This window comes from Carassius carassius, chromosome 37 (genome assembly GCF_963082965.1).
Source record: "Carassius carassius chromosome 37, fCarCar2.1, whole genome shotgun sequence".
Lineage (NCBI taxonomy): Eukaryota > Metazoa > Chordata > Actinopteri > Cypriniformes > Cyprinidae > Carassius > Carassius carassius.
Window position 1 is genome coordinate 17,148,002 of NC_081791.1, and position 18,561 is coordinate 17,166,562.

Genomic DNA, 18,561 nt, shown 5'->3' on the forward strand with positions numbered 1-18,561 from the left:
GCTGATTATCCATTCATGGTTTATTGGTGAAGCCCGGTGAAAGAAACATGGTTTTCTTTTTTACACCAACACAAAGGACTAAATTCAACTGGCTTGTACTAAATCTCTTTCAAGAATAAGAACTGATTGTGGTATCATTTACCATTTTCAAATGGTTTAATATTGCAGCCATCCATTTTTGTTTTTGTAATTGCTGAAAAGTACTATATAAATTATATTTATTAGAAGGCATCTGGTTGGGATTTTCTGCCAGTCTTGATGCCCTTCTCTTGTACAGATAGGCCTGTAAATGAATGCCTGTGGTTCACTGCATGATGGTGAAAAATAAATTTGACATTGTGTGCAATCTCAATCTTCTTCGTCATTCTTACTGATTAAATAGACATTCTCCTCTACAACATTTGATCGACTGCTCAAGAAGCTGTGTCCTCTACATTGTCAGATAAGAGCGGCTCTCTTGTGTTTATATCCAGCAGAAGAGACAGTGGCCTCTGGTGTCTGACTCCGCCATGTTTTGTCGGAGTCTCGTCTCAGAGCATTGCTTTGATTTCTCCTCTGGGCATCATACCAAGCCAGTGACTCAGAAGTATGTGAGAATATAAGTCCTACCAACATTTAAAAGTAGTCTCTCAGAAGCTTAGCCTCAATAAATGCACTGCTTTAGAGACAAATGAGTTTGGGGCCCTGTTTTGGGTACACCACAGTGCTTTATTGCTATGTTTACTATACTGCATATCAGTGGATTAAGAGGCTTGCATTAAGCTTGAGCGCCGCCAAGAATCCTGTTGGCATGGGTGCATGTTTGCTTCTGTTTTTGCTTGTCCCTAAAACTTCAGCTGTAAAGCAGCTTTACAGAAGATAAAATCGTCATTATTCAGCTCAATTTAGTTCAGTGTTGTTTCTATTCAGTTCAGTAACTGTCAGTGTTGCAAAAAGCACTAAAATCATTGAGCATGCAGAAATGCATGATTCATGCATTTATAATAGCCATTTAAATGAAAAAAATGAAGCATTTGTGTTGCATCTTTCAAATGAATCAGTATATCAAATCCACAATAATATCGATAATTTCTTCATGATTTGGACTAATCCGGATCTTCAGGTCAACTCACTGATTCAGTAAACTGCTTGAAGTGGTAAACGGCTCACTGAAGGAGATGATTGTCAGTGAATAATGTTTTTTTTTTTCTATTTGTTACACAAAAGCATCCTATGGCTTTAGAAGACATTGAATGTAGTACACAAGACATATTTGGACAACTTTCATGGTGTTTTTTTTTTTGTAATTTTGGTGCATGACAGACCTAGTCCTCATTCTCTTTCATTACACTGAAGTGTGGTTCGTGTAATCCACTAAACCTACTGCCTTAACCTGACTGTACATGCTACTATAGGAATCCATTCAGAAAACTTAACAACTAACAAGCAAAATCTAAAACAGCTTATTATGAACTTATTACTGATGCATTCCCTTACTGGATCATTGAAATTTCCAGAAGTTTACCGGTTTCAAATGACCTTCTGGGTAGTGTGCATTATAGTGTCATTTCTAATCACCCAGACACTGACGCTTTGACTCGGTACTGGTGTTGGGCAACATGTCAAAAGCGTCGGTACATACGAAAAAGTGCCAGTACGCTAAATATAGAAGTGCCCACTGGATTCAGAGCCCACTTCAAGCTCTGGATCCTGTATTGCAAATTTTGTGAAACCAATATTTCATCACTTACGCATAATATGTACATTTTAACTTCCTTGTAGCCCGAGTTCATCTTCATTATCACACAGCTCTTTTTGACAGATGCACATGAGGACTCGAGCGTGACTCATTGAAATCCAGAGGGATGTTTAATTTGGGTTTTTCTTTTCAGACAAGAAACAGGAGCTAACCTGGAATACCAGTTAGTTATATTCTTCTAGCTGTATTCACCCTACAGAGGAATATCATATACTTGCTTTTTAAAGTATACAATTTCAAGCTTTTTGCCCAAGGCATTGGATTTTTCACTATACTAATTTCTTTGTGAATTTTTGCTTCTTTTATTTATTTTTTTACAATTTTACTGTTATACTCTTTTATATTTTATCATTTTATTTAATTATTATGAATAGATTATTTATATATTAAACATCTACAATAGAATTATTTTATAGGACAATATAACTATTAAGAAATATAAATATTTTTATAAGATTTCTGGATTTGTTGATGGATCAAATTTTGGATTTTAGTTTTGATCTATCACATATGTATCTATTTTTGTTTGGTCAGTCATTGTGGATAAAAGGGTCTTCTATATGAAAAATGTAAATGCTTCCGTTCTGCAAGGCTATGCCTTGTGTCTTTGTGAAAAGAGTCCGTCATGTGTAAGGAGCCTCCTGGCACTGCAGGAACTACCAACTCTATAGTGTGGCCTGGAGCCTGTCCAATAGTGCCATCTTTACTGTTAAAACAGAGCAGTATTCTCTGACCCCAATAAGCCTTTGTATTCATTTACTTCCAGATATGGAGTTTCCATTTAAGCTATTCACTCGCAAAGAGTTAGATGTCTATAGATGAGCTTACTACATAAATGAGCACACCGAATACTTAGAGGATCAATAATGAATAAGTCCCATAAACATATTGATTTTCAGATACTTCAGATCCAGTGTTCGTTTTGAAGGTCAGATTTCTGGTATAGTGCAGTGGTGGGAATAGGTGGATGAAAGTGACTGGGGGTTACTGTTATGGTATAGTTCAACAATAAGGACATTTACATAAACAAACCATCCATCAATTTCAGGAGACACAGGAGAAGCATGTTTAAATGATATATTGGTATTAGGGACGGGCGTTTTCCGCAAATATCACATTCGAATATTTGAGCTCACAAAAAACGAATATTCGTTTATTTAAATTAAGTTTAATGAGACAGACGTTATTTTTCAGCAACACTTATTGTTTCCGTCATTTTGAACAAGCTTACACACAATAAGCTTGAACATTACACATCATGTTTTGTAGCTGAAAACCTTTAACAATGCGTGCAAACAAACAAAAGTACAGATTAAAAGCAAAAAAAAAAAAAAAAGTGAACAAAGAAAAAACGTAAAGCAGCCTGCAGCAATTAGGCTATTGTAGAATGTCCTACAATTAACTTTGAAACTTTGAAACTGTCAGCAAATTTTTTTTGCTTTTTTTTTCTATTTTACATTTTCTTGTTAAGAAATACGGGCATGTAAACATGATCGGGGGAAAGTCGGCTCCTTAGTCTGTAAACAATAAGACCGCCCGCGGAGAAAACGCGCTCTGACGGCACAGACGTTGGCGGGACTCACAAGTAACGGTGTGCTAAGCGAATAAGTTTTGTGAAGCGCTTCATGTTTTCGTTTCACCACTGAATGGGATCCTCATCTGGTGGAATACATGGCTCCAACAAGAACTGTTCCCACTCGTCTCAGCTGGACTCTCTGTAATCATCGCTGAAGTACTGGCTCAGCCTTTTCTGACAAGTGGGCATTGCGTCCTCTTCATCGTTGGTGACGCACCACTCGCATCAAGGAAAATGTTCTGATAATGTTCTTACTTCTCTCATGTTTTCATCGAGAAACCTGAGATGTTTGTACCGAGGGTCTAGGGCAGACGCGAGAAGAGGAGTTTTCACTGCATTCTCCAAGTTTGCGGTGTTTATTTGTTTGCTTGAGAGATGCCGCAACAATGTTCTTGAATTCGGTCACTTTCTGTGATTCTCATATTTGAAGTACTCTAGAAGACCGCAGTTCTCAGGGGCCGTTCACTAATGGCGTCTTTTACGTGCTCAAGTTCGTTATTTCCAATGTAGACGCGTGGTATGCGCGCTCATAATGGAAGCGACGCGGTGCGACCACTGTTCTATATATCAGTGGGTGCGACTCGCTCGTTTTTTCCAGGCGCGTCCGCACCGCATCGAGTTAAAAACATCTCAACTTTTCAGAATGCCGCAAGCGGACCGCGGGTCATGTGACAAGAACTAAACCTTCAGCTTCATCCTTTCCCGTAACAACGTTGCTTAGCCAAGATGAAGGAACAGCTGATCATAGCTGTATATGGATTGCCATTTTGAAATAAATTTAGTAGCAGAGCTACTGAAAGTGATTTTTTTTGTGCTGCAAATCCATTTATCCTTTGCTGAAATTTCCGCGTCTTCATGGAGAAAGCGTGTCATTGTTGCTTAGCAACGGCAGACGCCTCAGGAGTGCTTCTGCCCGAGCGCTTTGGAAAGAAGGAGAAAGTGGCACGCCTAGCGTTTTCCACGCGTTTTTAGGCGCGATATGTTAACGGCCCCTTATTCATTAATTCATTATTTTTTGCTTGCATACATCTTCAAATTTGCCATGGAGAATCCCAGAAAGTGACCAAATTAGGTTTTATTTTTAACTTTTTTTTATTAATTATTATTTTTATTTTTTTTGCAAAATTCGAATATCATTTTTATTTATCAAATAATTAGAGCAGAACGAATATTCGAATGTTCGACTATCCGTGCACACCCCTAATTGGTATCACTGAGATTTTGAGTTGAAACTAAATGTAATCCAATATATTTTTGGTCACGTTGGTTTTTTGGCAGATAAATGTTACTTTTTAATAGAATTAATATCATTATGATATGTAAAACTGGGTCTTTTTTTACCATGACAGACATTAGTCCTTATTCACTTTGATTACACTGAAGTGTGGTTAGTGTAATCCTGCCTTTTTGCACTTGGATAAAGAAAACACTTGATAAGGAGGAGTGATGACAGTTGTTTTTTTTGTTTGTTTTGTTTCATGCATTTAATAAACAAAAGATCCTTTTAAAGATATGGGTAGGTTGTCACGTGTGTCCAGCAAAGAGCAATATAACTTATAGTCTGTATGCTGCAACCTTAAGTGTAGGGCCAGATGCAAACTGATGTTAATCTTCTTAGATCCTTACGAGAGCACAGAGGATTAGCCTTGTTCTACTGAACACAGTTCTTCAGTTGTTTTTAAGAAATGATTTGACTGTAGTTGAGACCATTAGCCCTTGGGACGTCTGTTCTCAACATCATGGCTGTAATTCAATGATACAAGAGCATCACCTCAAAATGTTAGTCATGATATGAGTTCTTATCGGTTGTCTCAAACACAGGAAATGTTTCTAACAGCAGTGTGACTAAATCATTTTTTTCCCATCATTCCTGGTCTTGGAGACACCATGGAGCAAATGTTTAAGTCAAACCTTGATAATTGAGTGCCGACTCAGTGGTGTGGTTAAACCATGTGTGGTAGTTCTTGACTGAAACTAAAAATAGTCTGTTTCAGTCATGTCTAGATAGAAGGAAGCAGTCTAAACTGATTAAGAGCTGAAGTTGAACGCACATTTATTTATTTACTTGATTTTAAACCACTGGTTTAGTTGACCGTCTTGATTCAGTGTTAGTTAGTCCAAACATCTCTTAAGAATGTTGATGTTTTTTTCTCTCTAGAGACTTTTAAGGAAGGCCGAAAAGTACAGTAGCAGTAGAGGGGAATTCTTGACTGACAGTCATCTCTCCAATGACAGTATTATCATAAAAACTCCAAAATAGGCTTTTGTGTCTCTGTTTCACCAGAATCAGCTTACTCACCCATACATTTTTTTTTATTGCTTTCAAGTGATTCATAGATGAAAAGGAAAGATGATTGAGGCTGGTGGTGATCCTCTTGAGATTTTGCCCAGCCCTGGCCTCCAGCATTCGGAAAATGGTCAAACATTAACAAGATGGGGTAAAAATGTAGAGACACATGACAATTCTAGCTAATCCAGTATTTCAAATGTTGTGAAACCAATATGTCATCACTCATGCATATGCAGATATTACTTCCTTGTAGCTAGAGATCGTCTTTGTCACACAGCTCTTTTAGACAGACGCACATGAGGACTCGAGCTTGACACAGTGAAATCCAGAGGGATGTTTTATTTGGGTTTTTCTTTTCAGACAAAAAACAGGAGCTAACCTGGAATACCGGTTAGTTCTACTCTTCTAGCTGTATTCACCCTACAGAGGAAGATCATATATACTTGCTTTTTAAAGTATACAATTTCAAGCTTTTTGTCCAAGGCATTGGATTTTTTACTATTTTTTTTTTCTTGGTGAGTTTTTGGTCATTTTATTTTATTGTATTATTTTATAAAAAATTTTTTTACCATTTTAGTTTTACTATTTTATTTTTATATTTTATTATTTTATTAAATCATTTGAAATGGATGATTTATATATTTATTAAACTTTTTTTTAAAGCATCTGGTACAATAGAATTATTTTATAGGACAATATAACTATTTAGAAATATAAATATTTTTATAGGATTTCTGGATTTGTTGATGGATCAAATTTTGGATTTTAGTTTTGATCTATCACGTATGTATCTATTTTTGTTTGGTCAGTCATTGTGGATAAAAGGGTCTTCTATATGAAAAATGTAAATGCTTCCGTTCTGCACGGCTTAATGTATGACAGTTACGCTACAAATACATCTTCCTCTATCGGAAGGCTATGCCTTGTGTCTTTGTGAAAAGAGTCCGTCATGTGTAAGGAGCCTCCTGGCACTGCAGGAACTACCAACTCTATAGTGTGGCCTGGAGCCTGTCCAATAGTGCCATCTTTACTGTTAAAATAGAGCAGTATTCTCTGACCCCAATAAGCCTATGTATTCATTTACTTCCAGATATGGAGTTTCCATTTAAGCTATTCACTCGCAAAGAGTTAGATGTCTATAGATGAGCTTACTACATAAATGAGCACACCGAATACTTAGAGGATCAATAATGAATAAGTCCCATAAACATATTGATTTTCAGATTCAGTTTTGCAGTGATAGTCCATCCGCTGATTACATCCGGTGTTCGTTTTGAAGGTCGGATTTCTGGTATAGTGCAGTGGTGGGAATAGGTGGATGAAAGTGACTGTAGGTTACTGTTATGGTATAGTTCAACAATAAGGACATTTACATAAACAAACCATCCATCAATTTCAGGAGACACAGGAGAAGCATGTTTAAATTATATATTGGTATCACTGAGATTTTGAGTTGAAACCAAATGTAATCCAATGCCGCGTTTCCACCGCAGGAACTTTACCCAGGAACTAGGGACTTTGGCCTGGTACTCGTTGTGTTTCCACCGCAGGAACCAGGAACTAAATAAAGTTCCGGGTAAAAAAAAATTGCCCCTCAGAAAGTCCCTGTTGAGTTCAACCACCATTTATTCGGATCATTTTCAAAATATTACTGTTGTTGTGTCATTAAATGTAATTTTAAAAGTATTTCAAGCGAGATTGTAGTTGTTTAAAACTCAAATCTGTGGTTTATTTATAAAGACAGCGCCTATTTAAAAAATGTGTTTCACCGATCTCGGAGACGTGAGCTCCACGCGATCATCGAGAGCTCAGTCCTCATGTATGCAGTGGTATTTGATAAGAATGTAGTTGTTTAAAATCTGTGATTTATTTATAAAGACAGGTCCTATTTAAAAATGTGTTGTTTCGCCGATTTTGAAGACGGTCAGCTACACATGATCAGCGGAAGCTCAGTGATCATCTATCCGCCGAGAAGCAGCCTCACCTCGGCTAGACCTTCTGATATGTGCCACTGGCTCTGATGTCTCTTAAGTGGTTAAACAAACTATTATTTGTTTTGGGTAAATCTAACAGGTTATCTTTGGTCTGTATTCAATGTTAAAATGAAAATAAAAAAGGCAAATTTATATAATATTTTGTTTCATTGTAATGGCTGTATATATACACATATCCCTGAACTAAGTACATTTCTGCAGCTGTTATGTTTAAATGAAAACGAAAGGAGGCAGTGGTATTTGATATCCTATTTCGTTTTATTGTAAATATACAGAGAGGAAAATTGCAGTAGCCAAGTCGAGCTGACTGATGTTATCAAGTACGCTGCTGTTAGCAGATTTACCAGACTTGCGTCGTTGCGGACATCACACTCCCGAGTCGAATGCGCAAAGTCTGAACTACCGAGGATGCACGTCCAAAATCATCGCACTTTGTATTGAGAAACGCGCGCAAACCTACGTCACCAGTCTATTTGCCTAATATTCCCGGTACTTTACACTAGGGGTGGGCGGATCGTTCTAAATATTGATAGTATCGATGCCAACACTGGTACTGGTATCGGATCGATACAATTGTAATTGAATCGATATTTTAATTTAAATATCTCTCATCTACGTTCATTATACTTTGCTCGTGTCTTCTACCTCTACAATCCTGAACAAACGCTGCTTTCACATCCGGGCCCACTTTGCTATCGTATTGGTATCGGTATCCGCAATACTGACCCTATATGTATTTGGAACCAGATCGATACCAAATTTTGCGGTATCACCCACCACTACTTTACACCACGGTGGAAACGCAGAAAGCAACAGGTCTGAGGGGGAAAAAGTTCCTGGGAAAAAAAGTTCCTGGTACAAATGTTCCGGGTAGTTTCGGTGGAAACGCGCCACAATATATTTTTGGTCACATTAGTTTTTGGCTGATAAATTTACTTTTTAATATAATTTATATCATTATGATAAGTAAAATTTATGATGAGTCATTTTTTAGTTTCTGAAAGTTTTAGTATTGGCCAGTATATTGGATAATGGTTTTAATATGCAAATAATTGATGGTATGGGCCTCACAGTGCATACCTACATTCAATACAGTAATGTCTTAATGTGCAAAGTGAAACTGGGGTACTGGACAAATTCTTAATTTGCCAGGCAAAAAATATACCATATTTTTTTAGCACACACTAGAACATGTTTTTATTTTTTAATCCATGTTTAAATGCAGGTCAAGAGGATCGGATTCTGTTCCCCAGTAAGTAAGTGAGTAGGTCATGAGTCTGCATGATGGCTCCAGTGTTTTCAGACCTCTTCTGTCTAATCCCTTCTGATGACACCCTTAAGTGAAGGTGTGTCCTGCCAGGGACTCAAGTCCTGCTTATTCACACCCAGCTGTCTCAAAGACTTGATAATCACGCTAATTCTTTTACATCGAGATTAAAAGGCACACCGCTAGTGGGTTTTGTAACCACTCCAAGTACACAAGAATGTTTGGAAAGTTGATTTACAGGTTGTTTAACCAGTTTACAATATGCAAACACAGGGGTTAAAACATCAAGAATCTGAAACTCTTTGACCAAGGTAGAGTTTGTGATTCCTGCTTCATTAGCACACCAAAGAGAATTGCTTTTAATAATGAGTCTTCAAACAAGTTTTGCCAAACACTCCTTTCACGTTCAATCTCTTTCTTTTTATAAGGTAGATACGATGTCGGAAGAGGCCCAAAATAGAGTAGATGAGGACTTTGAGTCTGAGGAGGGTGATCTGGAGTCCTATCTAGAGGAAGAGAGTAACAGTGAGCTTCTGGAGCGAGTGAGAGAACTTCAAGTAAGTGGCATATACTTTCACTAAGAATACAGTTTTGTTTACTTTTCTTCCTTGACTTGCTGTTTAAACTGTTCTATTTTTGCATAGGCCGAGAACTCTGCCCTTTCATTAGCAAACGAGAGTCAAAGAGAAGCGTATGAACGATGCTTGGACGAGGTGAGTTACTTACCAACCCTTCCTATGGAGATTTGCAATGTTTTTGCCTAATGCAGAAGCCAATTAGAGTCAACTGAAAAATAAAATATTCCTGAAAGTATTTTACGTTTAATGAATGTGTTTATTTTTAGGTCGCCAACCATGTTGTGCAGGCTTTACTCAATCAAAAGGTAAAAAAAACTTTGTGGTTTTGCATCAGGAACATAGTTATAAAAACTTCATTTGAACTACAAAGTCTAAAGAGTTATTTTATATTTAATTCATATTTATTTATGAAGTATTATTTATTATAACTTATTGAATTATTGAATAATTTTAATATATAATTCACTTTAATGTGTTTGATATATAATGCTGGTTGTATATTTTATAAGTGGTGTACATATTCTAGTCATATATTTTTAAAATGTTTTTTTTTTTTAAAAGCTGTGGATTCTTCTTTTAGGATCTCAGAGAGGAATGCATTAAACTTAAAATGCGTGTGTTTGATCTGGAGAGGCAGAACAGAACACTATGTGAGCTGCTGCAGGAGAAACTGCACAGTCAATCATGTGTACATCAGCAGGTAAATTATTAAATTCTTCAACATACGATGACAAAATGTACAGTGCACTTGACATTTTAGTTTGAAGTTTGTTTTTCACGAAACATTCTTCAAAGTCCACAGGGATGTCCTATTAGTTTTGTTTGCAAAATGAAGAAAATGGCTCAATTAACATCTTCCTGTTTAATTTGCCTGGGCTGCTTGGACTAGCATTTTTTCATTTAACTACAAGGAATTTGTGTGTAAACAGGCAAAAAAACATCAACCTTGTTGTGCATGCATAGTTGTGATGCATGAGGTGTTTTGCATAATCCAAAAATTGATTCATATAAGAAGCTTAACACTTACCTGATGTGTCTTATCAAAGCAGCCAGGACCCTGTCTAGAGCACATCGGTGAGCTGCAGCACAGTGAATCTAACAAAATGATTGAGGCTCAGAGGAATACACAGGCCAAGGTAAGAGCCGTACACAAAGTCTTTGTTTAATCAGTCTTGTATGACAACTTTACCTCATCCCTATGATTTGGTTTCACAGGGAAACAGCGAATGTGCACAAAATTGCATACCAGAGACCCAAGGCTCATCCACGTCCATGGAGGCCATGTCCCCATTCTTGAAGAAGAAAGCACACATTTTAGAGGTCCTCCGCAAGCTTGAAGAAACTGATCCGCTTCGGTATCATCGTTCATCTGGCATTCCCTCAATCTGTGACTATAGCCAGGCTCTTGCCTCTAAGGAGGCTGTATTAGCCTGTAGAGAAAATTCATCCAGGTGCAATGCACCCAAAGCACATTGTTCCCATTCCTGTCCAGATGTTTGCACACATCCGCATTTGAATGGAGGAGAGCACAGCAATGTAAAGTGTGGTAGTTGTAGCACATGCTTGATGCTGTCCAATAAAGATTCACTTAGCTTAGCCAAGAGTAGCCACAATTGTTGCACTTCAGCTCCCATTACTATCGATAACCTCAATCTGGCTCGGTCCGAATTCCAAGATAACATGGAAATGCAGAGTCTTTTGAAGCCTACCACAGGTACAAGTGAACTGTTTATAAATAGGAAATCTGGAGATATGTCCATTCTTTCAGCAGACCAAGGTCTTAACCCACCGAATGATCCCCACTCATTAGAAGTCCCTGAATTATACTCAAGACTAACCGTTTCAGAAAGAGATCAGCCCAGAGGGTCCGATCACGTGTTGGTTGAAACTAGAGACAAGAACAGGTTATCTGACCTTTTGCTTGAATCTCAATCCAACAGGTCAAGCAGCAGCACCTGCAATGAGACGGTTTGTGACGATAGCACAATTGATGTGGCGCTACTGGACTCGGACTTGAAGCACTTAAACTCTGTAGCGCCACAAAGACTCGAGAAGGAAGCATTTACAACAAAAGAAGACACTGTTTCCACCTCAAAGCTGCCTACTCTCGGACTCAAAGACAATTTACAAAATGCACACTGTGAGATGGACAGCAATGAACCAGTCCACAAAGGCCTGTTGTTTTCTCCTAATGAGAATCATACTGCCTCAAAGGTACTGGATGATATCTCCGTCCCTGTGAAAGACACCCCTTCCGATCCTCAGTCCATTAGATCAAAAGTTGCGGTCAGCCCGAATCAAGTTTCCTGCCTTAGAGAGGTCAAGGCCTCACCTTCCAAACTGCTCAAGTTCCTTAAGATACCCACTCTTGGAGAACGCACTGCAGTACCTGCTCCACCTCGTCTCAGTCCTCAGTTGACTCGTAGCTCGAAGATTCCTTGTCGGAGCAACAACTATGAGGTGCACAATTCCCCTGTATCCACGCGAAAAGCCACTACAACAGAGAGGCAAAGACAGCTGCCCCCTTCTAAATCGGAGTCTCACTCTGCTCCAACTTCTCCACCCCAGCCTGATGATGTCCCTGCATCATTGCCAAAGGACCTTGGCTGTGGTATCCCCAAAGCAACTCGTGTAGCCAAGCCTACGCAAAGTTCTCACATTCAAAAGACTCCTCAGAAAATTCCACATTACGAAAATGTCTCTGACATCTCCAAAACGTGTGGCAACGATGTATCCCAGCTGCTTGGAGAAGTGAGCTCATCTCTTCAAAATTCCAGCCTGGTTAATGAAGGTGTGAAAGGAAAGCAGACAAAGTTTAGTATAGAGCGACCAACGAGTCTCAAGCAGAAGGAAATCTCACCAGAATCTGATTCTTCAGACCAAGAGGACAGCTCCGAGAGTCCGGTGTGGCATAAGCAAGTCAATCATCGCAGTCTGCCTAGTCAGTCGTCATCCCAGAAGGCTCAGAGTGGGATTAGCATGAGGTCCAGGAGCCAAGAGAAAAATGAAATGGTAGATAATGATTCACAAAGCTCGGAATCACCTTTTAAAAGGAACGATCCACCACCTGTTCCTAAGAAATCAGGGATTGGTAGACATTCAGGTGAATCAAGTCATTCTTTTAAAGAACGACTAGCTGCACTTGGCAAATTGAGGAACCCAGACGAATCCACAACTTGTCCTCCACTTGCAGAGAAGAAAGAAATCCAGTCCACTGCAAGCATACCAACACGAACCACCGATAAAAGCAAAGTTGCTGAAAGAGACTCTGACTGCAAATCAGGAGAATATAGACTTCCTAAAAATACAGATTCGACTGAGGATAAATCATACCATTCAGGTCATCTTGATGGTGCTATTTCAAAACAACAAGCAGCCTTTCAGCATGTTGAGCAAGCTGTCAGGTCTCTTCCCTCTTCCTCATTAGTCTCCAAACTTGAACATGAATCATCTAGAACATTCCTAGCCAAGCAGGAGAGCCCAAAGTCTAAGATGCATCCACCATCTACTAACCTAGAGGCTGCACAGGCTTTGCGGAGCTATGCTAAGAGTATGACACCTCATAACCTTTCATATAATGGAAAAAATGTTGCTGGTCCCCATAGTGGCAGCCCCAATAAAATCGCCCTCAAATCACCAACTAAAACTGTGCCACCTTCTATGAACCGAGATGGGAAGCCTACTCAAGAGTTTCAGAGGTACATGTCCAAATCTGAGGACAGGAGCCATCTCAGGGCGAATAAGAAGAAGAATCCTTCTTACGGAGAGAGTCTTCCTCCATCACCACCAAGGCAAGTAGAGAATGTTGAAGAAAAAAGGCACTCTGCCCCCAGTCCACAGTCTTCTATAGAGCAGAAGGTCATGAAGGGCATTGAGGAAAATATGCTGAAACTACAAGAGCAAGATAAAGGGCAAATGGTTGAGGTCAAACAAAAGGCTTCCAATGGAATTGCCAGCTGGTTTGGTCTGAGAAAAAGCAAGCTTCCTGCTCTTAGCCGTAAACCAGAAACGTCAAAAGCAAAAGATGATAAAAGGGAATGGAAACTCAATATATCATCAGTAGGCAAGGATTCCAAAGGGGCAGCGAGGAAAACCGAGAGCGAGAGCCTAAACATTTCCATGCTGATTGAGAAGGCAGAGGGTTTGCATAAAGCTCTTGAAGAAGAGCGGGCTTATGTGAATGGAGTGGCCTTGGACCGACAAGGAAAGGGACATTCCTGTGAGGTGGTGATGGACCAAGCCCAAGGCCAGCTGTCTGTGATGTACAGAGGAGTGCCATCTGACAACTTCATGCAGCAACTGCTGAACCGGTGAGTAAAAAACAACTTGTACAATGTTTTATTTTGATATTTGTTTTATAGAAAGATGGCACAAGTACATATTTCAAACACGATAAAAAAAAAAAAAAGTAGTTTGTGACATTTGGTTTGACTTAATGCAATTAATTCTTTTAATTTTTTTTATAATATATTCAGTCATTCTCAGCTGTTTTGTTCCAAGACATATTCTCTTAGTGTATAAATCAACCAACAATAAAGCTTCAAGTCAAAGGCCAAATTAATGACTTAAATCCTTATTAGCTTCATCTTCAAGTGCATAGTTGTAGTGCAGGTTTGCAGGTGTTGAAAGTTAATTGAAATAACTGAGGAATGAGTTAGGTGAGAAAATGTGCTTTGAGACATAATTAGAATCTGACACATGAATCAGCTGGGAATTCACATTATCATTGTGGCTGGGCTTCTGCACATGGTTTAATAAATTAGAGGTAAAGTTTAACCAAAGTGTAAGAAAGTACTTGCATTCAACTTTTTTTTTTCTTTTCTTTTTTTAATGGTAGATATCAAAAACAATTTAATAAAAGAAGCTCTAGAAAAGATGAACAATTTTATTAAATTTTATTCAAACATTTATCCCATAAGGGTTGATGGGAAGGACACTGGTAGCATCAGCATGGCACATCGACGCCTCTCATTTGATTGTAAATCCAGACCTGTGTTCAGTCACCAGAGTGCTGGCATTGCTGGTCAGACAAGAAGCAGTGATGACATGGAAAAGGTAAAAAGTGAAATTCATGGATATAATGCACATTGATGTTTTGAAAGTTCTCAATAGAACTTAAAAAAAAAAAAAAAAAAAATTCTCACAGGTTTCTGCGTTACTGAGTAAAGACGTCACGTTAGATGAGAACCTGGCTGGGACCATACATCATGAGCACTTTGCAGGTAAGGCATGATCACAATGCATGACGTAATGGTTTTTAATGTTTCTAGAGGCAGGAATTTCAATTGGTTAGCATGTAGCGACAAAAATGGGTTTTAACCTGTCAATGATGATGAATAATCTAGGTGTGTCTGAATTTCTGTGGCTCCCATATGTGAGTCATCCAGCAGCAGCTGTATGGAAAACATTATCTTAATGTTTAGGGTGTGATCCTTTTGTTATATATGTGAAAATATGTGTCTGTGTGTAATTTAAATAAGAATATAAAAGAATATATAGAAATATAAGAATAAGGATTTTAAAAGTAATTTAATGAAAATTGATATTATTTTATTATGCCCAATCATTCATATATTTTAACATAATAAAATTAATAATATACTCTATTCAAATTCCTCTCTTTTAGGGTCTGGAATCTCCACATACACCCTCGACAGTGGAATTGGCACCTTCCCTCTTCCTGACTATAGTGCAAATGCTGGTTGCAAAAGCATTCCCAAAGGGAAGGCCCATGGGGAGAGTGACCCTTCTTATCTCCAGGGAAAACATGGCTCAGGGATGAAGATGTCCCACAAGGCCTGGACTTTGGAGAGAGAGTTGTCTTGTTTAGAAGAGGATTATATGGGGGGTCAGGATATGGATCATCACGCTGGCACTTTGGAAAACAAGATTCCATCCAGCCAGATCGCAAACATCGTTCATGATGGTATATAATACTTTTTAACTGTCACTTAAGGGTAATCAGTTATGAGAGTATTCAATGTAGAATAATTATACATTGATTAAGAGAAGGAAGTCCCAGATGATGTTGTTTTTATTCTTTATTTCTTGCCTTTAATTTCTTTCTTTATTTCAGGCACTGATATCTGTGGACCACCTATGAAAGTAGGCCCAACAAAGAACTGGACTTTCCCAAACCTCAAAGCATCTGCAGAGCCGTCTGAGGTTTATCTTGGCGTTGGAGACGGAGTGGAGCCAGCGAGTCATAAGAGCTCATTTAAGAGGGTGAGCATCACTTTAGATCCTAGTGTTTTTTTTTTATTAAAACTATTTATATACACTACCATTCAAAAGCTTGTAGTTGGTAATGTTGGTTCTGATGTTTGGATTTAATGATCAAGAAACATTTTTATAGTTTTTGTGGAAACCGTGATACATTTTTTTCATTCTTTGATGAATCGAAAGTTCAGAAGAAAAGCATTTATTCAAAATGTCTTTACTGTCACTTTAGATCAATTTAATGCCTCCTTATAATAGTATAAACATATTATTTTTAAAAAAAAAATCTTAATGGCCCTAAACTTTTGAACGATATGCATTTCTGTTAGTGTACACATGGCAAAGTTCAGCAGCTTGTTTACTTTCTTGCATTTAGGTTACCTTTGCCATCATCTAAAGTTCACTGCAAGTTAACCTTTAAATTGAGTAACAATAACAGTTAATGCAATTTTATTTATAGAAATTACAAACAGAATTTTAAAACCATCATTCATTGGTTGATAGCCATAAAGGGTAACACAGCAGATATAATTCTAATTGACTTAAATAGACCTTTTAATAGCCATGTACAGACTGTAATAAAGTATTATTATGATTAAAGTTTATTTATCATGTACTGTTCAGTTTCATTCACTGCATTTGTTTTACCCCTCAGCGCAACAAGACTAGTGATTCGGTGGCCAGCCGCGAGGGAGACCCGAGGAGTCTTCCTCAACCCGGTCAGGCACGTAGAGGCAAAAGCCGCATTCCCGCTAACCCAGACATGGCGAGGGACACCGGTTTGGAGTTGGTGAGAGAGAGACCTGACGTCGGCCTATCTCCAAGCCATCCCCAGGTCCTGGAGACCCCAGAGTCCCTGAGCGATTCCCTCTATGACAGCCTGTCCTCGTGTGGTAGTCAAGGCTGAAGTGTTTTCAAAAGGAACTGAATGATAAGCAGGTACAACCTTTTTAGAAACCCACCATTCTCCTTACGCTTCAGATGTTCTTCAAAGGTGGATGGATACTCACGGGATAACCCATTTTTTTTGGCTGAAAAAAAAATCCCATGGCACACGTTACCCACAAAATACCCGCGTTTCTATCCTGATGGTTGAAAGAAGGACTTTTACAGTGTGTTTGTGGTGGTGTCATTTTAGCCCGTTATATCAACCCTTATCATCTCATTCGTGTTCTCTGTTTGAAGTGGTAGCAAAAGTTGTGATGTTCGACTTGTGTTATCTTTAAATTACGTTTCACGGACAAATCCGAGCTCATCGCGACAGTCTTCCAGTTTTCAATCTCATAGAATGTTCTGGTTCTCATGCAACATCAGTGCACACACTCTGGCAACATTTGTGTAAAGTTATTGGAAAGTGAATGTTAATATATGTGATTTTCAGTTAATTTAATATGCATATTTCATGAAAAGAAAAAAAGAAAACCGCATCTGTGTAAAACCGCATCAGCTGTAGACTTTTGATTCATTGTTTAAAGAAAAAAAAACAACATGCAGTAAGTGCGATCCATGTAAGACAGTGTTCCACGGTGAATTATTATTTACATTTATTTATTTTCTTTGAAGAGTGTGGTAAGACAAGACCACCTTTTATTGGTTACTCCTTTGAAGTTTTGTTCAAACATGTTCTGTGCCTGACTTTGTGTGCACGTGTCTCGCTGTGTGTCTCTAGATTAGTTTGTTCTCCAGATCTGGCCATGACTTGTTTTTTTGTGTATGTTACCTTTGTTTTGCAACGATTTAAAGAAACTTGTGACTCGTGACCTAATTTTGAACTGTGTATTGTTGGATCACCCTGCTTACAATCAGCGAACAAAGCTTAAACTTAAACCCAGGATTTCTTCTTTCCAGTTTGGAAAAATCATCCAATCGTTCCATGCGAATTTTGAAAAGGTGGCTGACGATTTCTTAATGTCGATATAATAATGCTGACTCTGCCTTACGCATCTTTCCACAGCTGTTAGAAATTAGGCTCCTGTCGGCCAGGTTGCTGATATTTTTATTTATTTTTCACAAACCCGTCGTATTTCTTCAGCCTGAAGCATTTTGGTGCAATTCAAGTCAAGATGCGTTGCATGCGTTTGACGATGCTAATCCTGCAAAATGGTTTACAGGCAAAGAAAAAAAAACACGTTTAATTTTCAAGTGGTTGCTCGAAAAGCCATAGGTTAGTAGATTAAAAGTACAACCCGAATCCTTTCTAATCTGTGCTGACCTCAATAGCTGTTTTTCTACGAAACGACCACAAAAGACTAATTAGAAACATTCCCAAGCATATATGCTTTTTACATCCTACAGTCTTTCCAGGCCTGTGTAAAATTTTTGTAGAGATAAATTAATTTTGTAGTCATCTCAATCTTACACGCATTTCATTCTTGATTTGTCACAAAATCTTTAGTTTTATTTTTTATAAGTAGTTTGTGTTATTATCGTAGTGTCCTAATTTGCCTGCCGTTATAACCTTTGTTATTTACTTTGTTGTAATTGTCAGGAATATTTTATATTAGTTTGGTATGTTTACAAAAGAATTTATGATGAAGTTGTTAATATATCTGTAAAATGTTTATATAAGGTGCTATCTGATTTTTGTTTTCACTCTGTCCTGCAAAAGCCATAAACGTGTTTTCATAATCTCCTTTCTAAGCAATCGCCATCACTCATGCAACACAATAAAACCTTTTTAAGTATGTTTGTGTGCCTATAGTCATTACAGAAAGTATGACATGCATGTCTTAATATAAACTCCAAAAGATGGATTCTGCTGCCCCTAGTGGTCAGAACAAGGAAGTACAATTTACCTGTCGGATGATTGAAACGACTTTAAAAAACACGATGCACTCTATTTGATATCAAAACACATCAAATCGCAAAATAAATATTTTAGGCCAAAGAATTCTAATGG

At 38.1% G+C, this 18,561-nt stretch overlaps 1 protein-coding gene across 5 annotated transcripts in view; it reads left to right on the top strand.

The window, feature by feature from the left end:
* Positions 1–18,346, top strand: part of LOC132118198 (nck-associated protein 5-like) — a 32,174-nt gene extending 13,828 nt beyond the window's left edge. For 2 of the 5 annotated variants that reach the window (XM_059527858.1, XM_059527859.1), the window contains exons 2-12: positions 9,294–9,422; positions 9,510–9,578; positions 9,710–9,748; positions 10,024–10,143; positions 10,490–10,579; positions 10,659–13,753; positions 14,363–14,498; positions 14,590–14,665; positions 15,070–15,369; positions 15,520–15,668; positions 16,318–18,346. In XM_059527858.1, coding sequence (XP_059383841.1) covers positions 9,303–9,422; positions 9,510–9,578; positions 9,710–9,748; positions 10,024–10,143; positions 10,490–10,579; positions 10,659–13,753; positions 14,363–14,498; positions 14,590–14,665; positions 15,070–15,369; positions 15,520–15,668; positions 16,318–16,569 — 4,446 coding nt within the window. In that variant the 5' untranslated portion in view covers positions 9,294–9,302 and the 3' untranslated portion in view covers positions 16,570–18,346. Of the gene's footprint in view, positions 1–5,911; positions 5,995–9,293; positions 9,423–9,509; positions 9,579–9,709; positions 9,749–10,023; positions 10,144–10,489; positions 10,580–10,658; positions 13,754–14,362; positions 14,499–14,589; positions 14,666–15,069; positions 15,370–15,519; positions 15,669–16,317 lie in introns of those variants that run through there. The other 3 variants (XM_059527860.1, XM_059527862.1, XM_059527861.1) reach the window with 3 other exon arrangements.
* Positions 18,347–18,561: the final 215 nt, after the last annotated feature.